This window comes from Rhinatrema bivittatum, chromosome 4, assembly GCF_901001135.1.
Source record: "Rhinatrema bivittatum chromosome 4, aRhiBiv1.1, whole genome shotgun sequence".
In the NCBI taxonomy this organism is placed as follows: domain Eukaryota; kingdom Metazoa; phylum Chordata; class Amphibia; order Gymnophiona; family Rhinatrematidae; genus Rhinatrema; species Rhinatrema bivittatum.
In genome coordinates, this window is record NC_042618.1 from 455,917,035 (window position 1) to 455,941,878 (window position 24,844).

A 24,844-nucleotide genomic window follows, 5' to 3' on the forward strand; every position below is an offset into this window, starting at 1 on the left:
TTGAACGTCTGGCTCTTTATATCTAAATCAGGGCCGATTAAAATTCTTATTTTTCCTTCTAGAATTATTATGGTTGAAAAATAACTATGATGTGGAATTCTGTAAAGCCTGGGTCAAGCATGCGCAGAAGGTTCAGGAGAACGTGAAGAACACCGTACTAGAGAAAGTAAAGACTCGCTTTGAAACCGTCATGGTTTTGAGGTAATGCGATTGTTCTTGCTGTTTTTCCTTTCAAATGCTCTGCGCTATTGGATGCTACAAGCCCTGAACAGAGATAACTGCTTAATTGGCAAACATTATCCACTGTAAGGACAGAAACGGGTTTTTTCTGCATGCACAAGGTACTTTTCTCACATTTACATTTATTAGAATTTCTGGATCGCCTCACACAATAGGCCTAGGCGATGAACATCTTTGCACACATAATGAATGGGAAATGATTCTGCTCTTCCTTTCTAGTTGCATGACTTTCCCAAGGCATTAGACATTTTCTCCAAAGTCTTAATGGGGTGGATTATTGACTTAATTTCTTATAAAGCACCACTGCACACTTTATTTGGCAACTAAAGTATGTATAGTTTTGGAATTGCAGGTCTGTACCATTGACTATGGACGTGCTTTAAAGGGATACTATTACTGTCAAGGTCTTAAAATGGGACTGTTGGACTTTGGAATTATTTAAAGATGAATCTTGTTATGCCTCTGCTATTTGTTGCCATCTAATAAGTTATACTGTGACTTTCTTGTGGATTTATTTTTTTGTCCGGGGATGGGACATGAAGTGCTGGGCTTGCATTGCAACAGTGGAAATTTAATTCAGACATTAAAACGAGCCTTCTTACTGGAAAGGTAGTCAAGCTCCAGAAGAAATCACCTGCGGAGGTGATTTATTTTATTTTAACAATTACTATTCTGCTGTTTCCAAATAAAATCTGTCCAAAGTGGAACATCATCATGGGAAATTTTTAAGAGCAGATTAGACAAGCAGTCGAGTACCTGTCTGAGACAGTGTAGGTAACGTGGATCCTGCCCTTAGGTGGGAAGATGGACTAAATGAGCTTTTGAGATTTTCCATCTCTCGCAATAATTTGGGCGCTAAGAAAATGGGCACTGGTTTTCAGGGCACAATTTTAATGCCCAGATTAATAATCTTTAACTCCCGATGAAGTCTCTCTACCCCGGGGTTACAGCTTAATGCCCTCATTTGTATGTGATCTCCATGTGAGGGCGCTAAGCAGTACTTTCGTTTAGAAATGTGCATTTTCTGCACGCAAAATGCCTTGCTGCATTGGCAGTAAGTTTTGCACACAGAAAGTGCGCATTCAAGTGCCAGCAGAAAGCTGAACACCCTTTTCTGCATCGGCCTATCATTTTGCATGACTCAGTATTTTCACGTAGATAAGCAGCTGAATTAGCCATACTGTCTGGGTACGTCTTCCGTGCCACTAGGTGGTGGAGCTCTCTAAGTCTCTCAAAGTCTTTCAGCTAGGTGCTCCCTCCTGTATCCTGACAGGATTACCTCAGGCTCCTCAGTCATTTTTCTTCCGCGAGACTGTTAGGCACGCGAAGCTCTTTCTCCAGAGAACGTTACATTCTGTGAGGAAAAAAGTCTTTAAAAGTTTATAGTTTTAAAAAGAAAATCACCATAGGTAAAACAACTTTTAAATCTATAAGAGAAATGCCTCGTCCCGGCTTGAAATCCTGTTCCTGTGGCAAGTTAATGCTGGCTACAGATAGCCACCTCTCCTGCTACTTCTGCTTCGGATCCCACGACCAGAGGAGTTGTGAAGCCTGCAGAAAACTGTCCCCTCAAGACTGGAGACAGAGAGAGCATCAGGAGCTGCGATCCAGGACTTCGGGCTCTTATGCCTCTTCAGAAGTCTCTGTCAGATCGGTTCCAGCTCCAACACTGAAGAAAAAGCCCCTCCTGAAGCGGAGGGCCTCTTCAGTTGAACCTCCCAGGTCAGACCATCGACCAGGGAGCGCCAGCCAAAAATTGGCCCTGAGCGCGGGAGATGCGTCAGTGGCAGCACGGCTGCCTGATTCACCAATGCGTGCATCGACATCGAAGCATTGACGCTGAACAAGAGATGAAGCATCGAAGCTTCAGCGCACCAGATACAGATCGACACACCAACGCATCGAAGCACCGACGCACCGACGCATCCAAGCACACCGACGCATTGACGCATTGACGCATCAACTCAAAAAAGTGATATGGTAACGGTACTAATGCCTTTACTCGACGCATTCGACACTGCATCGACTCATTTGATGCTGAAGCCTCCTAAGAAGCCTCCTAAGAAGCATCACTCAGGTCACAAAGGACAAAAAGATGCTTCGACAACGCTAGAGATGACTAATAACCAACCAGCATCTCCACTTACTATATCAGACGAGTCCCCACTATCACCTGGGACACTGTCTCATATGTCTAATGACTCTAAAGGGGATGACAATTCTCCTTCACCAACAGGGAATCCGCCTCCACCTATTCTTCCACCCGTTGTAAGACCCCCCCCCAGATCAGCCTACGACAGGGTTGGCACATCAACCTATTGCTCAGATTACTTCTCTTCTGACTCAATTTCTACAGTCAATAGAGAATTCTAATTTGCCACCAAAACTGCTTTCTTCCATACCACAAGCAGATCTGGTACAGAAGTTAAAGGTTCCTCGAGCACCATGGGATGTTCCAACCTCCCCAGTATCTCACTTAGAGGATTCCTCTTCAAATTCATCAACTGGTTACCCGTCTGACCATGATGACATACCTCCGGAGCCTTTTTTACCTCCTTAAGACCTTACCTATTCTCAATTCATAGAGAAGGTAGGTCAATTTCTCAACATACAGACAAGATCCTCGTCAAGAGATGTTAGGCATCCTGAAGATTTTAGATATGCCAGCTGAGCCTATGGCTCTCCCACAACACACGGCTTTGACAGTTTTAATGGAAAAATCTTGGGATACTCCCTTGACAGTTTCTCCAACATCTCGCAAAATTGACCTAAAATACCGAATGAAAGATTCTCCTTTCTATACCACTGTTCAACTTCCACACCAGTCAGTGGTAATTGAGTCGGCAAGGTAAAAAGCTCGTAAATCCAGAATTCATTCTAATGCTCCGCCGACCAAAGATAAGACATTAGATGACTTCGCAAAAAAATCATATTCCTCTGCAATGCTCAATGCTCGCATTCAAAACCATCAGTTCTACATAACGCGATATCTCTTTAAGAATCTGCAGGCTTTGCAACTGTTGCGACCGTCACTGCCCGACGTCTCCATTACGCCCACCTTACCTCTTTGGCGACTCCCTCTTTGCCTGTTGGAAGTTTGGCTGCCGCGGTGTCATCGTGCCGTTCTCCTCCGGTGTCCCCGGATCGGATAGACGCCGCACTCCACTATGTTTCCCAGCAGCCTAAGGGCGTGCGTGCGGTGCGGCCCCGACTCAAGTACCAGCAGTGGCGCAAACCTCAGGGGCGTCCCCCTGAGATGACGTCATCCACACCGGATATTTAAGGTCTCTGAATTCGCTAACTAATCGAGTTAGCAAGGGAAAGGATTTCTTACGCTCCTAGCTACTCTGCCTCCTCAGACTTACCAGGGGTACCCGCTCCTCGGGGGCCTCGTTTCTCTTTTGCCTTTCATTTCACAGTCTGGAACCGGTACTCGCTCCTCGAGGGCCCACATTCTTGGACGTGCTTCTGAATACCACTTCTCCAGGAAATCATCGCTGCCTACAACACCAGTGAGTTACCATCTCTCTCTCAGAGCATTCCCTGGAACAAGGTACTCGCTTCTCGAAGGTCTACTTCTTTCCAGCTCCTGGGCTGCTGCTAAGAGACTATTGTGTGAGAGTTACCATCAAGGTTCTGTTCCTGAACTCTGCATACCCTGCCTACTCACTATATTCAGTTTCTCTACAGCTCAGTTATCCAGGATCGCTGTTCAAGTATCTGAGGGACTACAGCCCAGCCGGGCATTCCAGCTCACTACTGCCACCTCTGGTGGTTCCATATACTGTCTAATAAAAGAACTAGTGCATGTCTGTCTCCATACTCTGAGCCTGACCTGTGGTCTCTCTCGGGATCTTCCCCCGGGGGCATGGTCATCTGCCACCGGCCCAAGGATCCACCCACAACTACCTCAAATACTAACAGCAACCACATCTACAGCAATCCTCTGCAGACACTTCCTTACCTCCTCAATACCATAACCTTGAGGAAGGTTTACGTCATTTGTTGCAATCCATCTGTGAAGGCTTTGATGTTTCATAAAAAAACTCAGCGAATGCCTTGGCAGCCAGATGCCTTGCATGGTTGTGGTCTAGTGCCATAAGAGACAATGTCCACGATAAGTTAGCAAACTTACCATGTCGTCCAGAAAATTTGTTTGGAGATCAGTTCACTGAGACAGTAGCAAAACTCAAAGAACAAAAGATGGCAGTTCTTTCCTTAAAATCACCGCAATGTCCAAGTACTTCTCGACGTCAATATTCTGTCTCGACTTCTTACCGTAGGTTTTCCTATAAGACCTATAAACCTTACACCTATTATAAGCCTCAGTACACTCAACCATCAAGGCAGCAGGCTTATCAACAGTAGCCTCCACGCCAGCGTACTAGAACTCCAAGACAACCACGGCAGCAATCCGATTCTCAACCTGCCAAGGCCCAGTCCAGTTTTTAAAGATTATAAAGCCACCATCACCACCTGTGGGAGGAAGGTTGTCCAGTTATTTTCCAGCCTGGAATCATGTTACTTCGGATCAATGGGTCTTAGCAATCATACAACAGGGCTATGCACTCAATTTCTCATCCCTCCCAAACCTCCTACATTGGGTTCCTCAGAAATTCGTAACTCACAAGGAGCATATCATGCAGGAAATCCAACTTATCTTGCAGAATCACTGCATCCAGAAACTACCTTCCAAGAAATATCATCAGGGCTTCTATTCCCAATACTTCCTGATTCCCAAGAAAACAGGAGGTTTACGCCCAATTCTGGACCTACGTTCCCTCAACAAACACCTCTACAAGGAGAAATTCAAAATGACTTCTCTCAAGTCCATTCCTCCATTTCTTCAACCAGGAGATTGGATGTCCTCGCTGGACTTGTAAGATGCATATGCTCACATACCAATGCACCCCAGTTCCTGGTGTTACCTTTGTTTCCAGGCGGACAACCAACATTTCCAGAGTTCTTCCCTTTGGCCTAGCCTCAGCCCCCAGGGTCTTCACCAAATGCATGGCAGTGGCAGTGGCGCAACTTTGTCGTCAGGGGGTGCAGATATTTCCTTATCTAGACGATTGGCTCCTAGTTGCATCCAATCCAGCATTACTACGGCAGAATCTTTTACTGTTGCGACCATCGCTGTCCGACATCTCCACTCCACCTTCCTTACCTCCTTGGCAACTCCCTCTTGCTCAAGTGGAAGGTTGGCTGCCGCAGTGTCATTCTGCCGACTCCCTCTGGCGTCCCCGGAGCGGCTCGACGCTGCAATCCACCATGATTTACAAGGGCCTAAGGGCGCGCGTGCAGTGCGGCCCCGACTGATGTACCAGCAGTGGCACGAACCTCAGGGGCATCCCCCTGAGATGACGTCATCCGTACCGGATATATAAGGTCTCTGAAATCGCTAAGTAATCGAGTTAGCAAGGGTTACTCTACCTAAGCTACTCTGCCTCCTCAGACTTACCAGGGGTACCTGCTCCTCGGGGGCCTCACTCTCACTTTGTTTTTCAGGTCACAGTCTGGAACCAGTACTTGCTCCTCGAGGGCCCTTGTTCCCGGACTTGTTACTGAATACCTCTTCTGCCTTGAATTCATTGCTGCCTACTACATTAGTGAGTCACCATTTCTCTCTCAGAGCTTTCCCTGGAACCAGGGACTCGCTCCTCGAGGGCCTAACTCATTCCAACACCTGGGCTACTTGTATGAGACTATTGTATGAGTGTTACTATCAAGGTTCTGTACCGGAACTCTGCATACCCTGCCTACTCACTATATTTAGTTTCTCTACAGCTCAGCCATCATGGGATCTCTGTTCCAGTAGTCCCAGGAGGGACTACAGCCCAGCCGCGCGGTTCCAGCTCACTACTGCCACCTCTGGTGGTTCTATATACTGTCTAATAAAAGAACTAGTGTGTGTCTGTCTCCAACCTCTGAGCCTGACCGGTGTTCCCTCTTGGGATCGCCCCCCGGGGACATGGTCATCTGCCACCGGCCCAAGGATCCACCCACAACTACCACAAATAATAACATCTACTAACAATTTCTTGCCTAGACAATCTAGGTCTTCTGATCAATTATGAGAAATCGAAACTGGAACCCACTCAAACTTTATAGTTCATAGGAGGCTATATCGACACGATCCATGACAAGGCTTTCCTACCTCACCCGAGAGCATTAGTTCTCTCCACACTATCTATGACTCTACTTCACAGTGCAACAGCGCCAGCTCAACAAGACCTCACTGTTCTGGGACATAAGGTGGCAGCCATCTATGTAGTTCCATACACACGCCTTCATATGTGCTACCTACAATGGGGCCTCAAACTCCAATGGACTCAATATCTGCAGCCACTGTCCACACCTGTTTCCTTAACCAACAGCATGAAGCGGGACCTACAATGGTGGTTGCTCCCATTAACACTTTCCACGGGTTTCCCACTGAGACTCCTTCAACATCAGTTGATACTAACCACAGATACATCTCCCAAAGGTTGGGGAGCTCATCTGGAAATGCTACAAACACAAGGTCTATGGACCTCATACGAACGAACACTTCATATCAACCTTCTGGATCTCAGAGCGGTGTACAACACCCTTTGAGCCTTCGAAAGTTCCCTTCAAGGAAAGATAGTCATTGTACACACAGACAATCAAGTGACCATGCTCTGTATCAACAAAGAAGAAGGGTCCGGTTCATGTAACCTCTACAAGGAGGCAGTACAAATATTAGAGTGGGCTCACCAAAGATCCATTTCCTTACAGGCAACATACCTGCCAGGGATTCACAACTCCAGAGCAGACAAGCTCAGCAGAATTTTTCGGCCACATGAATGGGAGTTGAACCCAGAAGTAACTCAAGAACTTTTTGCAATGTGGGGTCTTCCCACAGTCGATCTGTTTGCAACACAGAACAACAGGAAACTAGAGAAATTCTGCTAGTTTACCCGAGCCATCTCAGACTCGCTCCAGACACCTTTCTCATCGATTGGTCGCATTACCTACTCTATGCATTCCCCCCCGATACCACTCATCTCTCGCACAATCCAGAGATGCATCGAGGATCAAGCGGATCTGATCCTAATTGCGCCAGCATGGCCACGGCAACCATGGTACAGTTACCTACTCTGACTCTCAAGCCGCAACACGATTCCCCTGGGCAAAAGTCCGAACCTTCTCACCCAGGACAAAGGAACACTACTACATCCTCTTCACTCCTCCCTACACCTCATGGCGTGGAGATTGAAAGGATAGCTTACCAGCAGTTGAACATTTCTCATGCCCTACAGGACATACTATTGTCCTCTTGGAAACTATCAACCAGACTCAATTATCAAAGAAAGTGGTCATGCTACACTTCCTGGTGTACATCACTGGGTATTGACCCATGGACTTGCCCACCTGAATGTATTCTTTCATATCTCCATCTACTGTACAAAGGACTTGCTCCTTATGCGTTCATTTAAGTGCTATAGCCGCTTACCATACCCATCTAGATGGGTATGGTAAGCGGCTATAGGGCCTATTTCATGTCATACCTTAGTAACCAGGTTTATGAAAGGCGTATTACACCTCCATCCATCCATACAGAAACCACCAGTACAGTGGGACATCAACATAGTTCTCAAGCAGTTGATGCTTTCGCCCTTTGAACCTTTAGAAACTTGTCACCTTCGCTACCTTTCCTGGAAGGTGCTCTTTCTGGTTGCTTTAACTTCTGCAAGAAGAGTTAGTGAATTGCAAGCCTTAGTTCACTACCCTCCTTATCTGCAATTTCACCATGACAAGGTGACCTTGCGCACCCACCCTAAATTTCTACCAAAGGTGATCTCCAGTTTCCACATCAACCAGACATCACCTTGCCCATATTTCATCCTAAACCTCATGCTAATGCTAATGAGAAAATGTTACACACTTTAGATTGCAAACGTGCACTAGCGTACTACAAACAGTGCACATTTTCTCCTAACCGACCTTCATAACTCTTTCTTTTAATTCAAATGCTCCAGGGCGTCCTGTAATAAAGAGAACTTTATTCACTTGGATATCGAACTGTATACAGTTTTTTTTTTATCAACAATGGTCACAAACTTTATCTGAAACACCTAAGGCGCATCAGGTGCGTGCCATGGCAGCCTCGATCGCCTCTCTACATCAAGTTCCTATCATAGACATATGTAAGGCGGCGACATGGTCGTCGCTTCATACCTTCACATCCCACTATTGTTTAGATAAACATATGGCAAATGATACCTTAGTGGGGCGGACTATCCTTCAGAAGAGCACAGATTTCATATAATTACAGCCTTCATAGGAACTGTCCGCTATATGTATATATGTATTTCACCATATTGAGCAAAAAAAAAAAAAAAAGATTTTCATTAATGCACATTACCTGCTCAATACGTCAGTTGGGGATTCCCAGACAGCAGGGCTAATTCAGCTGCTTATCTACGTGAAAAGAGCAAGTTTGCTTACTATAAACGGTGTTTTCCGTAGATAGCAGATGAATTAGCCATGCTGACCCGCCCGCCTTCCCGGACAGTCCTAGCATACCTAACTTACACTTTGATACTGACTGAGGAGCCTGAGGTAATCCTGTCAGGATACAGGAGGGAGCACCTAGCTGAAAGACTTTGAGAGACTTAGAGAGCTCCGCCACCTAGTGGCACGGAAGACATTCCTAGACAGCAAGACTAATTCATCTGCTATCTACGGAAAACACCATTTACGGTAAGCAAATTTGCTCTTTTCATGGCTAACATCTATTCTCCAGCTGCAAACTTATGCAGTTTGAGATTACAGATTCAGCAGCTGATCCACAGGGAATTGGTTCAGTAGAATAGGCCAATTCTATTGCTCTAATTTGCATGTTTTTCTTGCTCTAAGCAATTTCCAAATTGCCACTTTACAAACCCTGACAATGTTACTTCAACTGCAATGTTCTCTTTCATTTTATTTTCTATATACTGTATATACCACCTCCCTCAAAATGGACTAGCAGCTTTTTACATGTCTAATATAATAAATGTACAATAGATCAAAAATGCAATAAACATATAAATCCCTCAAGAGTAACTCAATTTTCACCCCTACTCTTACTGGAGAAAAAACAGCTCCCTCCATTACAGTCTAGACACTGCAGATCAGTACTCTCCACCCCAAAATCAAATCAGCAACTAATTTTTTGCACTCTTCAACATTAACGTAAAAAAAACCAAACAAACCCCAAAAAACATAACAGTTCATGCTTGTTAAATCTGTCCATCCGTCTTTTTAGAGGCCAATAACTCCTGCACCCATGGGCCAATCAAGGTTGGAAGGTGGACCTTGGTCCTGGTGCCTATTCTTTTGCAAAATGATCTTGATTCGATGAGGACGAGGTTATTTCTGAAAGGGTCAGTACTGAAAAGCACTCAGAATCCATGCATGTGTATCGTTCACCCTGCCTCGTTTTAGCCCAAAGTGGCCTTTTCCTTCTCCTCCACACTTCTCTCACTGGATGTGATGCTCAATAGGCAGATTTGCTAGGATTAACATACAGAGGGGAAAGAAATACAAAATGATAACACAGAAATTATTTTCTTTGATTAACAGAGGATTTCGACAGCCCATCACTAAGACTTTAAAGAGTGAACAGCCAGCTGCTGATTACTCTGTAGCAGTTTTGTTGGCCAGTAACAAGTGAGGCGTTATAACATCCATTCCTATGGCATATGACAAGCCTGACTTACTAAGGATTTTCCCCATAGGTATGAAATAGAAAAAGAAAACTGATAACTCAAGCCCAATCTTTTGCATTCATGGGAATCCATTAAGTTATTGTAGATTATTCAGCACATGCCTTTTTGCCCATATCACAGCAGACAGGAATGCCCTCATTCCGAGTTCAAGTTACAGTTGCCGTTGACAATTTAGAACATTCGCTTACAGCACAAAGTGCTGCAGATAATGAGAATAATCTGCTGCCTACCAGTTGGCCATTATTTCAGCACAGTCACCAGATAATTGCTTCTCCTGGGTGGAAATGGGCTCCGGAGACTGACAGACAGAGCAATCTGACAGGCCCTTGAGGTACCGGCCAGGTCTGTCATGCTGTCTTTTACAGCCCTCCATTCATAGTCACTTTGTATTATGTAATGGCTGAGACAAAGGCAAAAGATACTCATATTCTCTGTAGATGGGCAGAATAAGCTGAGTCTGTAGATGCAGGAGAGCAGCAGATCCAGTAGGCAAGCACTGGGTCGGGGCCAGGCCAAGGTCAGAACTGGGAAGATGGTCCAGCTGTTGGATGCAGGAATGTCAGGGATCAGGAATACACAGGTCAGGACCAGGCAGGAACAAAGCAGGACACATGCTGGCTCCAGAAGCATCGTGTTATGGGAACGCTGGAGACAATCCCATTTCTGGTTTTTCGTGTACCCTTTGGCCACGACGCAACTGCAAAGGAGCTCCGGGAAGCACCGAGGCAGGCGAGGAGTGTCCAAACACAGGCTGGAAATGCAGGATCCTGGCCTCTGCTGAACTTGGTCACATAAAAGAGACCCAGCAATGCAATGTTGGTCTCTGGAGTAGCCCTTCGGCCACTCGATAGTTCTTTCGGACCTGTCGTATGGGAACGGCAGATGTGGCAGGACGGACAGAGGCTGAGGGCTGGAACATAGAAACGAAGACTTGAAGAGAGACGAGACACAGGATACGTGGAGTGAGACGAGACTCAGGTTGGTTGAAGATGATGAGATGAGACTCAGATTGGTTGGAGAGAAGGACTCCGAAAGAGTCACAAGTTGCTTGAAGAGTATTGAGTAGGTACTGCCACATACGCACCCTACACAGCCAGTCAGGTCTGGTCGTGGACCACGTTAGTGGTTCCCCACTCAGGTTGATTGGAGAAAAGTTGAGACGAAGACTCTGGCAAGGCCTGCACCGAGGCACACCCTCCACAGCCAATGAAGGCCAGACACGGACCACGTTACAACAGAGCAGGTTTAGGCAGAGATCATTCATATGGCGGAGGAAAGCGCAGGGAACTCCAAAGACCCAGACAGGGTTCAGGATTGGGAGGAAAAGCTCGGAGATGGGACTTGGAGCCAGGAACACCGAGTCGGGACTCGATGCGGAGGAACCTGAGGCAGGACTCAGAACAAGGAAGATTAAAAACTGGAATTTCTTGGAGACATGTGCTGCCGGGGAAAGGACATCTGGAGAAAGAAGTCATCTGTACATGAAGACATCTGAAGGAAGAACAGGAGGATACGTGAAGATCCGGGAACACAGGACCAGATGAGAGACCAAGGGGAAGACATGAGACCATGGACGAAGATGCAGACAAGACATGGAATTTCACATGGAACGGTGTGCCAATGAGTAGCTAGAAGCAGAGAAGTCCTAAGGAGGACTGGCTCCTTGCGAAGGCAAGGATGAAGTGAAGACAAGCCCTTTTTATAGGGCTGAAGAGAGACTCCCACGATGATGTCATCAGGAGGACCATTCCCTCGCTGGCCCTTTAAGAATGGATGGGAGGCACGGCCCCGCGCCTAAGGAGGAAGGAGTGGACAGGACCCTGGAGAATGGCTTCCTGCCGCTGAGTGCAAGAGCAGGGCTGGGCTGTGGAACAGGCCCTGATGCTGAAGTGGCGGCATCCCAGCCGCAAGAAAGAAGCTGGAGGCGGTTACCTGCCGCAGGAAAGAGTAGGCCCACGCCACGATGAAGGCAGGCTTCAGGACGGCCTCCAGGCCGCATTGTAATGGCGTCTGCGGCCTCCTGCCACAACGGAAGCAGCAGTGGCGGAGAGCAGCAGTGGTCTTCGGGCTGCAGAGCGGCAGTGATGTCAGCGGCTCCTGCCGCGAAGGTAGAGGACTCCAGAATGGCCTCCTGGTCGCGGCAGCTGTAAAGGAGCGATAAAGAGGTGAGAGGCTGCCCATGGCTCCAGCCACAGGCAGAATCGTAACACATCAGAACTGGGTCTGTACTCATTTCTTGTACCAGAAGGACACAGGAGCTGAAGAGGATGTGACATTTTGCAGTCCTTCGGAGTTACTTGCTGCTGGTCCAATCAGATAGCAGCTGAACGCAGACAATGCAGACATGGAGGGGGAGTGGTGAACTTGCTGGACGTTTTTTGGTGGGAAATGAACCCCCCCCCAGCTTGGGAAGCTGCAGGGTGCCAGTTCAAAACAGGCCAGCCAGGATGATCTGCTTCTCTCTTATTCTTACCAGTTGCATTTTCCTTTACACAAACCTAACTCTTCTACGCCTTCTGCTCTTACCTTTTCTGGTCCTTGCTTCCACTGTTCCTTTGATGTTCCAAACAGTGTTGTTTCCTTTTAACAAAAGGAAACATGTAAAAGCAATGGTGAAGTGAAATGCTTGTCTAGTCCATGGAAGCACATGGTGCTGTTATTATAATTCTGTCTGAGGCATCATGGACAATGAATAGCAGAGTGAACACTTATCTGTGTTAGATTTTTAATTATGCTGCTAATAATTCTACCCAGTAATACAGACTGAAAGAAACATTGACTTCTTGCAGTATCAAAACTTTTTTCTATGAAAGTGGGAAATGTCATTTAAATTAAAAGGACCAGTAATCAAATTACTGGCTTCAGTTCAATCTAAGGTTTCCATCTGTTGGTATTTTAAATGAACTCAGCAAATAATCACTCCCAAGAATATTTAAGACTTGCAATTAATCTATGCAGGTGGAGAGAATAAAGATGTATATGGAAATGTATGTACTGTATATATATATATATATATATATATATATATATATATATAAATGAGCAGGAGATATTATGTCATAATTTGGTAACAAATTAAAAGCTGGTAAATGAACAATTGCATCATCATCAAAACCCTGCTCATATGAAGCGTATTGATTCTGCTCATATGGTACACAGTTTCCTACTTTGAAATATCATTTTTTGAAATGTTTTTAAATGCAATTAAAAAACGCTGTTGAACTTATCTGTATTTCATCTAGAAGAATGATGAATCCTTACAGCATTGGCTGTACTCAGTGCTTGATGCTCTACATAGGCCATGCTTCAAAAGTTGATCTTCATAAGGAGTATAATGTTAATGAGATGAAAGAAGTAAATAAAGACAGATGTCAAAATCCTTATGCAAGATCGTCATATGATGTAGAGAGATGGTTCTATGAGGATTTCGGCTCATATATATATATATATATATATATTTCCATATAAATCTTTATTTTCTCCACCTGCACATATTAATTGCAGATCTTGAATAGTTTTGTGGTGATTCTTTATTGAGATTATTATTATTATTTTCATTCTATTATGTGGGACTTGTTTGGTATTGTATTTTAAATGAACTAACATGGCTTTCTGAGGGGTTTTTTTAAATCACTAGAAACACTTTGGAGGTAATTTTCAAAAGGTATTACATATGCAAATGGACTTTACACATGTAAAAAAAAGGGCTTTTGAACCTTGCTAATTCTATGTGCATAATTTCTTTGAAATTTCACTGAATTTTTATATGTGTAAATGGGCTTTTGAAAATTGCTTCGATATATGCTACTTTTGCACGTGTAACTCCTTTGAACATTCACTCCTTTGTGTTTAGCCTTTTAGCCGCTTTTCCTTCCTCTGCTTCGTAGCAGTTTCTAGAGATGAAACCCAGGTTTTCCTTCATTGCTGTTCTCTGAGACCTCCCCTGTATCCCCAGTGTAATTCTCACGCTCTCTTTCTGGGGCCGATGTAATATGCTGAGCGTTAAAACTGTGCACTATTTCTTAACCTTTTTTAACTCCCAATGCAATAAGCTAAGGATATGCTAATACATCGGGAGTTTAAAAATGTGCAGAAACCTACAATGTGCACAAAGAAAACGCTTAGCTTGTATAAAAACATGATTTATGCACACACAAAAAAAATATGCTTTCTGCACAGAAATCTATTTTTTTCTGTGCACAAAGCATATTTTTTGCACATTAATTCCTGACTCCAGGTCCAGCTTCCACCCATAGGCTAACATTGGCTTTGGAAACTTTAATCCACCTTGGATTAGGAGTCCAGTTTCCAGGGTTAGGAAACCATGGGGTAAGCCAGCACACCTCTCCATAAGGGGTGTAACAGTTAAGGCCATCATTAGCATGGGATTTGCATGGGAGGGCACAAACCTGTGTACACAATGCTGTGTGAACTGCTCCTTGCTGCATGGGCAGTAAAATGTGCATACATATTTTGTGTGCACCACCGAGGGCACCTTATTACATTGGCCCCTGTGAGTGTTGGCCCCTTGCGGTGCGTGGCAGTGAAATTCTGATTGCAGAAGGATGCCTTGAAATGTTAGGTGGCTAGGCATAGAGATAGGCATAGAGAGACAGAACAGAAAAAAGGAGGAGAGAACAAAACCCGAAGTATTATGTACCAACAGGCAATCCAGCTTTCAAAAGGTAGATAAAAACATTTTCTATGGTAAGTTAAAGTATCAAATCTGGTTTCAGACCAGCTCATTCTCAGGCCTATCCAGTACCGAGCGGTAGGAAGAGCTGCGTTAGTGCCTGCGGCACCCGCGGTTACCGCCCGCACAGTGCAGCTCACCTACCGCTCGATCCTGAACTCTAATTGCATGCAAATGTAAGCCGCGGCTAATAAGTGCCCGTGAAGCGTTAGGCCCGCGCAACCCATTTTACTGGATAGAGCGCCTATACAGTATCCTGGGTGCGCGGGCCTAAGGCTTCACGCCACGCTGGTATCTGTCATTTCAAATGTCATTTGAAATGACAGATATCAGGAAGTCGGGACTGCCAGTTAAAAGTAAGTTGCTTCGCCGCTCAGTGTCTCTTCTCCCCCCTCCCGGAGCAAGGCTGCTTTTCGCGCCCTGCTCTGGGAGGGGGGAGAAGAGACACTGAGCGGCGAAGCAACTTACTTTTAGCTTTTGGTGGGTTTTTTTTTTTCGCTTCGCCGCTCAGTGTCTCTTCTCCCCCCTCCCGGAGCAAGGCTGAAAAAGCAGCTCCGGGAGGAGGGAAGAACTGAAGCGGCGAAGCAACTTACTTGCATGGGGGAAAGCGGTCTCCGTGGCAGCCCCAGTCCGGAAAGCGGTCTCCGTGGCAGCCCCAGTCCGGACATCGGAGGGGGGCTGCAACGTTTTTTCGCTTTTTTTTGTTTTGCTTCGGGAGCAGGGGAGAGGACTGGGGCTGCCACGGAGACCGGCACCCATGATCGCGGCGGGGGCAGGTGAGCGGGGGCTGGGGGAAAGCTTTCCACCTACCCTTACCCATGCCTCTACCGCCTGGGTCAGGGTAGGCGGTAAGTTTGCAGGTTAAACGCGCGACAAAACGGCAGGGAAAGATAGCGATAGTCGTGGCGCGGGTTACGGGATGCTAGGGAATAGCTAATTTGCTCGTTTGCATGCAATATCGAGCTAATTCGCTCGTTTGCATGCAATATACATGCCGCGGGCTGAAGGGGTTGCCCGGGGAATTTAGGACGTGGTAGGAGTAGGTTAAAGGGGATTTGGGATCGCAGGAAGGGCTAACGCGGCCGGAACGTGAGTAAAAAGCGGCTTAGGAGCAGGGTAAACGCGGCCGCACTTTACAGGATAGGCCTGTCTGAGAGGAACCCGACTGCAGTCTAATTCAAATTAAGAGCCGTCAGACATAGAACTGGTACGTTCCTGTTCTTTTCAGTCATCCATGTAACCTTCTCTGTTATATCTCTTTTTTAAATTGTTACCCAGAAATGCAACTATTAGTGATTTCTGCTTTTCCTTCGGCATCAATCTGCTCCTTACAAGAGGGTTTGGATTCTACCAAGTAGATGCCACAGAGTCGATAATGTTTAATCGAAGGGTAATCGTTCGAAAGAAAGACTCGGGGGAATTCATTGAAGGCTTTTCAGGCTCGCAGGCTAATGGTAATATTGCTTTTTAATTATTTTTATGTTTACAACAGGAAAAATGGATACTAAGAAATTTCACGGCTATTGTACGAATATTTCCCTCTGTTTGCATTGCCACTGTAGGAAACATTTTTTTTTTCAAGACACATACACAAAGGGTTTCTGCCTTTCCACCCTCCAGTGTTCCTAGAAAACGATGCCCTATCTGTATACACGTAAGAAGGGTGATCATCAGACAGTTAATCTTTAAAATAACTACTTCAGGGAGATAAATTATGTAGAGCTCTGCTGTGGCAGAAAGCTTGGACTATGCCTCATGGAGCTTTGACAGATACTGGAAAAATACGTACAGACAGAGCCTTTGGGAGCTTCTTTATGAAATGGCAAAAAAAAAAAAAAAAAAAAAGAGAATAGCTTTGCTAAACTGTTGTATTTTTAATGCTATAAATTTATTTGTAGAACTTTAAATTAATGTATTTTGCTTCCCTAGCTGGCTGATTAGTTGAAAACTCAAAGCAAGCACAACATTTAGCCTTGGGCAAAAAACACATCCCTTGGGCAAAAAACACATCCAGTTAGCGTCACTGTTGTAAAGAAAAGATGGCTGTTTTCTAGTGTTTTGTGTTTGGGATTTTTTCTTTTTGTTATGTGGAAAGGTGTGGAAATGCATTTTCTTCCGTTTTCTCCTGCTAGTAAAGACGACCGCATTGGAATGGAATGCTCCAGATAATCCGGCACCATACGCTAAGAGGCTCATTAATTATATCAGTCACGGAAACAAAAAGATGCATTCCAACTTTCCCAACTCACTTTACGTCAGTATCTGCTAAGCATATAGAGAAGAAGGGTAACACACAGGCGGTCTGAAGGCCATGGGTTATCAGTGCCTCATCAGCGCTCTCACTATAATTTGAGATGTGGGAGAGAGTTCTGAAGGTTGGGCAGGCCAGCAGGGAGAAGGGTGGAAGGAGCGTGTTTGAAGGGAGAGAATTTGGAGTCTGATGGCAAAAAGGCAAGTAACATCTCATTTTCTCCCAGGCAGTTCCAGTTTCCAGATATGGAACTTGGGTATTTTTTAAAAACATGTTTGAGGACTGGCTTGAAAGTCCAGCAGCTTTTTTGCGGGATACCCGGGTTTGATTCCTGAGTTCAGTTTCTGCTCCTTGGTTCAGTGGGGGCTAGGAATGTTGCTTTCACAGTCCCAGGGAAGGAAAGTGTCTTGCTCATCGCATAACAGCGCCACCTGTTGACTGACTCAGAATGGAATTATGATGCGTGGCTCTTTGAAAAACCATTGCTGCAATTGTTCAGCTCGATGGGACGGAGGATAAAATGAAACATTGAACTGGGGTCAGTGTTTTAAATTGGTTGAAAGATTGAATTAAGAAAACCGGCCAACTAAGTAGAAGACCTGAGTACAGAAGCGTGCAAGTATAGCAAACAGAACAATTTGTAAAATAAAAAAGGATTTTGGAGAATTTCAATAAAAAATGTGAAGGGAAAATCATGAGAAAAGGAAATAAAATTGAAAATTCCATGACATGAATTTAGGGAGAAGAAAGTGTGCAACACAGCAAAAAAACAACAACACAGAATGGAGAGTCATAGTGAGGATATGCAATAGTGTGACAGGAAAAACAAGTATGAGGCATATAGATAGCACAAGATAAGCAGACACACTGATACCCAATGTCATGTCAAATATTTGCTTTACAAACTGCTGGAAGCCTGGGTGAGACTTGCTAGGTTTGGAAATGAGGCCTGCATTAAGAGGGAGATTTTCTTTTGGCCTGGTAACTTCTTCCTCTTCTTTTGGGTTTCCAGCTCAAACAAAAGCTCTGTTGGACCTCTGGATTGGGCCAGGGTACCAGAAGCCTTCATTCTCAACTACCCAGAGTTTCCTCCCTATTTAATAACTGCCCACCCAGCCCAGTATTTGCAGTAACAGTTTTTGGCCAAGGGCCAAAAACCACATCTCCTTCTAGGACAGGGGTGGGCAATTCCGATCCTTTAGGATCACTAACAGATTAGATTTTCAGGATATCCCTAATGAATATGTATGAGAAACATTTTCATGTGTTCTGCCTCAATTATATGCAAATCTCCCTCAAGCATATTCATTAGGGATATCCTAAAATCCGGACCCATTGGTGTACCTTGAGGACTGGAATTGCCCACCCCTGTTCCAGAACCTAGTGGCGTAGACACGGGTGAGCTTAGGTGGACCATGGTCCAACCACTTTGGGCTCAGGCCCACCCAACCAGGGCAGTCTGATACCGGAATTGCAAGGCTGTCAAGGGATCCCATCCCCACGACAGTGAAGAAGAAAGCTGGAGCAACAAGTCCATCACTGAATCCCATCTCCATAAAGAGGAGGCCTGGAACAGTAAGATCACTGCAGGATCCCATTAGCCGCTGTCCCGGGGGAAATGGGTGCCAGCAGCCAGCTGATGCGCGGGGTTTACTTCTGCTCCCGAGGAGCAGTAAGTATAAAAAGAAAAAGAAAATTGGGGATAGGTAGCGTTAGTGTAGTTTTAATGCTGGTAAGTGCTTGAAATAATTGAGGTAAAATGTTTTAAAGTTTCACGCATGATCCATAAAGGCTTTTGCAAACTACTTAGAAAGCCATTGTAGGGTGCAGTATATGGCATTTTTTATCAATAAGAATACAACTAGTAGGTCTCAGACCTGCATGCCAACAGCCCACCCATGTTAACCTTGTGCCCACCCAAAAAATCAGTTCTGGCTGCGCCACTGCCAGAATCTGGTTGGCATGGATACTGTCCGGCCAATAAGTGTCGCCGTTGAGTGATCGCCAAGGCTCCTTCTCCACCAGGGGTTTGGGAATGCTGCCACCATAGCTTCCTCATCTCTGGCCAACCCAGGGAACAGAAGTCTAGCAAGGGAACTGCACCTGGATCTTTTGCATGGTGGTGTATAGCAGACGATGCTGAGTCACTAGGCTGGTCCTAAGAGAGTATTTTAAGAATGATTTCATTATATCAGCATTAGATTGGGATCCTAATTCATTCTGAAAATGCTGTCTCAAAGATTAAATATTTTATGTACTGATGGAACATAAAATGGGGGTCACTGTCATTGAAAGGACAACGACCAGGACCAAATAACAAATCAACCCATAAAGCTTGTGGCATACAGGGAGGAGCATTTTCAGAAGCCATTTACCTGGGTAAATGCAGTTTTATCTGAGTTAATTGGTTGTTTGAAAATTTCCAACCCTTAGCTGGATAAAAGTATGCATGGGAAGGAAACAAGCAAACTTCTAATCTAGGTACATTGTTTTGAAGGGACAAAGTACCTACAGAAAACGCAGCTGGATATCTCTGTGGGTACATTTTCCAGTGGCAGTTTTCACATATTTATGCCTCCTCACTATGGTACATAACTTGCCCAAAGCCGTGAACAACAATATAAAATGACAAAACACATAAACAGCCACACTTCTAAAATATCGAAGTAAAAAATCAGAATCAGCCCTACCCCCCAACACATCTTCCTTAAAATCCCCTTACATCACAGCCCATCTCCCACAATCCTAACAAAACCTGGTCAACCCAACTCAATAAAGCTAAACCACTCTTATTTCCTCTAAAAGTAATAACTTGAGATTGCCAATAGCAACAGATAGATCCCCCAGAATTAGTTGGGGAGCAGCCATATTCTTCCTTTTCTTTCTGAAGGCCAGGTAATTAGTAGGGATGTGCATTTGTTTCAAACCAATGGATAATCTGAACCAGAATGGCCCATTTTCTTTTCAGTTCGTATTACCTGAAACAAATGTGCTTTACTTATGAAAACCCCCCAAATCTTTTTTTTTTTGGGGGGGAGGTTATTTCAGAAAATGTGCATTATTAGCAAACAGTGCATATTATTTCCTGAGAAACAAATGCAGCCCCTGCTACTAACTGGCAATGGGCCTACCTGTTTGGGCTAAGTCAAGCCCAGCTGGGAGCACCCCAGACGCCCTTTGATCCCTCTCCCATTGCTCCAGATATAATCTGGGTCCCAGGCCTATTTGGCAGGGTTGTGCTGAGTGCAGCCAGGATCTCCCCACGTTCTTCCAACCCCCCTCCTTTCCTCTCACAAATCTGCCTGGCTAGGGAAATTTCTCATCTCCAATTAGCACTTCTATTGGGGGTCCAGGAATAAACATATGGTTATGAAGAAAATGGTGCTGGTCAGACTTGAAACTTGCACCATTTTGATGTCAAGGATGGTCTGCACCATTTTAAAAAGGATTCCAGTGGTGGGGATTGCTCTTGCCCCTTTTTTGTGGCTGTAAGGTCGCAGGATCTCTGGTCCCAGCAGATTTCTGGGAAGGCAGTGAGGAAAGAAGACTGGAGGGGCTCAGGAAGGCTCTGGCTGGGCTCAGCTCACTCCATTCAGGTAAACCCAGGCCCCAGTGTCTTGGTGGGGAGGGGGTGGGGGGCAGGGCCTAGTGCCAGGAAGTGGCAGAGAGAACTTGGGGAGGTCACATTTCCATTTATTTATTTTTTATGTCTTATTAATATTTATTTTGCTTTGGCAAATGAACCAAACCAATACAGACATTAAAATGAAATATAATAAATACCCCCCGCCCCCATAACGAAAAATGAACTAAAATGAAAACATTTTGGCTGCTCTTCTCTACTAATTAGACTTAGCCTAATAGAAGAAAAGCCATTAAGTTGACTTAGAAAATAGCCACTGCTATTACTAGCAATAGTAACATGGAATAGACTTAGTTTTTGGGTACTTGCCAGGTTCTTATGGCCTGGATTGGCCACTGTTGGAAACAAGATGCTGGGCTTGATGGACCCTTGGTCTGACCAGGATGGCATGTTCTATTGTTCATATTCTAAAGTGCCTGTTATGGAATTTGACTTTCTGTATGTCACCAAAAGAAGACACTTGTAATAAAACTCCCGGTCTAGATCTTACCATCCGACCTCGTTGATAAAACCTCAGTTTATTTGTGAAGATAAACTGCGCCGTTTTCCCTCAAGGTCCTAAAAATCGGGTTTATCAGCTTGACCACACGTGCCTCAATAGTGTAACTCTCTCTTTGGGGACCTCCTGGAATCCAGGGGCACACAATAACCCCTAGGGGCCACTTCTCTACCTGGACCTCTGTTTCTCTCCACTCCCCCTTTCAACACAGACTACAGGGGTACTGGGGTCCATTCCAGAGAGGAAGAGGGCCCTAGGCAAACTGAGGTGGAAGCTCACTTTCAGTCTTATCACTCTCTCACAGGGGATTCTCACTGTCCATTGACTCAGATTGTGGGTCCTCCCTCTTAGAAGTATAGGCAGGACAATGTGAGTTGTATTAATAACATTTTATTGCAACAAAATAAACTGTAAAGTCCAATTCAAAAACAAAGTTCATGAATCTTCACTCAAAACCAAATAAAATCCACAGTGCCCGTTCTTGAATTGCTGTTCTCTCAGCCAATATCCCTTTGGGTTAGGGACATCTGCAGTACCCACACTCCTGGGCAGCCATAAAGTGGTTTGGAAACTATTTCCAAATTATGGCACAAAGGCCAAAACTCACTTTCCGTAATGGATATCAATAATCCAGGACTTCAAGTGGTAAAGTTCAAAAACAAATTGATTCTTCTCAAATCGGTTTTTTTTTCTTCTCCAGGATAGGTGCAATTAATCCCCACTTTAGCTGATAGTAAAGCAGAGCAGCACCGTATCCTGATCACCTCAGTCACGGGGAACTTCCTTCTTGAATGGAAACAGGTCCAAATGTCAAAACTTTCTTACTTCACTTCTTCTCTTCCCCAGGGACAGTCTCCTCAGGTCTGAGGCCTAAAAAGTAAAGTCCCTTTTCCTTATTACCTAGCACAGAGGGGCCTAGAAATGTCCTCTCCAGAAATCTCCTTCTTTCATTTCCAAACCTTTAGGGATTGTCTAAACAAATTGTCCAAAGTTCACCTTTAGAGTTAGACAGAGACAGTCTTGGTGGTAAGCGATCAAAGCATCCCTTCCAGTAGGAAATCACTGAAGTCTGGCAAAAAGAGGTGTTGCACTATATATCCGGGACCAGTCAAAGATGGCTCTAGTTGCCATATTCTGAATTATTTGTGTAATCCCTGGACTAGACCCCTTGTAGGACCCCCAAATACCACACCTCCAATAAGGGATTAGCTGTTCCTTCTCCTTTACTGATGTTAAACCAATCAGAAAGTCCAGAATTTCCTGTCAAGGAGATGGTGCAGGAGGGAGATTATGTCCTGGGTCCTGAGTGTTGTTCAATATTCAAATCCAGTATTGTCTCTTGTATGCAGAGCCGTAGCGTGCCTATGGCTGATATGGCAATGACCATAGGCGTCGTCCATCCCGAGGCGCTACTTCTCTTGCACAATGTCGGGATAAGCCACCTCCCCTCCTTCCGATACAGCCCTGAGGTCTGCCATCGGGGGGGGGGGAGAAGAAATAAGCTGCTGCACCTGCTCTTGGTGTCCCTCCTCCTTTCAGGGCCATCCACAAAGGTAGAGGAAATCGGGACAAAAATACCAACGCAATCTGGAGCAGTGCAAAGCGCGGTACCATGAGATGAATTGTCAGCCTTCCCCGCTACAGTCGAGAAGAGAAAAAGCAAAGTGCCCGCCAGCTTGAAGACAACGCCTTGGCCTTCCCCCTAAATGCAGTGAGGACAGCGTGTCCTATGGAGCCGCAAGAAACATCAGCCTCCTTCGCTCTGGGCATTCAGGAGCAGGAAGAGCAGCGCGGTTGCAAGAACAATAAATCACCTCCCACTCTTCCTCCCATAGTCAGGAAGAGCAGGAGCAGCACTGCCCATGCGCCAGAAGATGCAGCATCAGCCTTCCTGCAGTCTGGAGCAGGAGCAAGAGGAACGCAGCCCCAGTACTAGAAGGAGGACTCTGGTGGGCCCTTGTGCTGAAGGAGAAGGCTGCTGCTGCTTCTGTTTTTCCTGCTCCTGCTTCCAGAGAGAGAGAGAGAGTGTGCATTTGGGTGTGAGTAAGATTGAGCATGGCAGACAATGTGTGTGTGGGTGTGATTGAGCATGACAGAGGGTGTGCATGGGTGTGACTGAGCATGACAGAGGATATGTGTGGGTGTGATTGAGCATGACAGAGGATATGTGTGGGTGTGATTGAGCATGACAGAGGATATGTGTGGGTGTGATTGAGCATGACAGAGGATATGTGTGGGGTGTGATTGAGCATGACAGAGGGTGTGCATGGGTGTGACTGAGCATGACAGAGGATATGTGTGGGTGTGATTGAGCATGACAGAGGATATGTGTGGGTGTGATTGAGCATGACAGAGGGTGTGCATGGGTGTGACTGAGCATGACAGAGGATATGTGTGGGTGTGATTGAGCATGACAGAGGATATGTGTGGGTGTGATTGAGCATGACAGAGGGTGTGCATGGGTGTGACTGAGCATGACAGAGGGTGTGCATGGGTGTGACAGCATGACAGAGGATATGTGTGGGTGTGATTGAGCATGACAGAGGGTGAAGATGTGGATGTGACTGAGCATCGCAGAGGATTGTGAGGATGTGATTGAGCATAGCAGAGGGTTGTGTGGGTGTGATTGAGCATGGCAGAAATTGTGTGTGTTTGTGGGTGTGATTTAGTATGGCAGAGTGTGTGTATGTGTGTGTGTGTGTGTGTGTGGCATGGAGCTTGGCAGAGGGTGTGGATGTGTGAGAGTGATTGAGCATGGCAGAGAGCAAGAATGTGAGTGTGATTGAGTATGGCAGAGAGTGAGGGTGTGGGTGAGATTCAGCATGGCAGAGAATGAGGGTGTGGGTGTGACTGAACATGGCAGAAGCATGTTTTTGTATGTGTATGTGTGTGTATGTGTATGTGTGTATGATTGAGTATGGGACAGAGAGAGGAGAAAGTTAGTTTTTGCACAACCACCACCCTACTCTTCCTCTGCTAATACACAACAATCTCAGGGCATCTGGAAATCAAAAGTTACCAGACTGTACCTGAATGCATGGGATTTTTTAATATCCTTATTAGATTTATTATTGGGAGGTATTTGATTTGTATGCTGTTTTGAAATATTTTTTTGGCATTTGGAAATGTTTTATGAGTTTTTAATTATTTGATCTTCTGTTCAGCTGTTTTGAAATATGTATTCATTTTATTAGCCTGGTTTTACTATTATTATTAATGTTTTATATTTCTTGATTTTATTTGATGCTTTATGAGGAATGGTGATGTTTCTTTTTTTTCATTGTTGCACTGCATATAGTGTCTGGCTTGTTGTGGTTTCCAGTTTGTTTTTTGTCAGTACATTTCTATTTATGGTCTCTTTATTCTGTCTTTGAAGGTCTATCTGCATGACCCTGAATACAGACTGTGACCGAGGTGAAGAATTCTGCTAGTTTGTAGTTTCTGCGTAGGGATCTATAACAACCTGGTTTGTTCCATTTTCCTATTAGGAGGTGTATTGGTGTTCTAGGACCTGGTGTAATATTTACAATGTTGTCTTTTCATAGGTAGGGTTGTTGCAGTTTGTGCTGTGTTTTGTGCTATTCTGGTATAAGAGATTTACTATATTCTAATTGTAATTCAGTTTACTCATGGCTGTCTCAGGGCCAAGCCCATACCCAGCATGCGTTACCATAGGCATAATACCATATGGGTTCCAAGCATTATTTTTGCTTTTCTGGTTGGCACCACAGCATAGCATGTAAATTTGATATCATGCTGTTGGTGATATTTTTACATCAGA

The 24,844-nt window shown here is 45.1% G+C and overlaps 1 protein-coding gene across 3 annotated transcripts in view; it reads left to right on the forward strand.

Annotated features, from left to right (window-relative positions):
• The window catches only part of LOC115089116, a 378,685-nt gene that overhangs the window by 125,885 nt on the left and 227,956 nt on the right, over positions 1–24,844 (forward strand). For all 3 annotated transcript variants that reach the window (XM_029597089.1, XM_029597088.1, XM_029597090.1), the window contains 2 exons: positions 63–201; positions 15,949–16,124. In XM_029597089.1, coding sequence (XP_029452949.1) covers positions 63–201; positions 15,949–16,124 — 315 coding nt within the window. The remainder of the gene's footprint in view (positions 1–62; positions 202–15,948; positions 16,125–24,844) is intronic.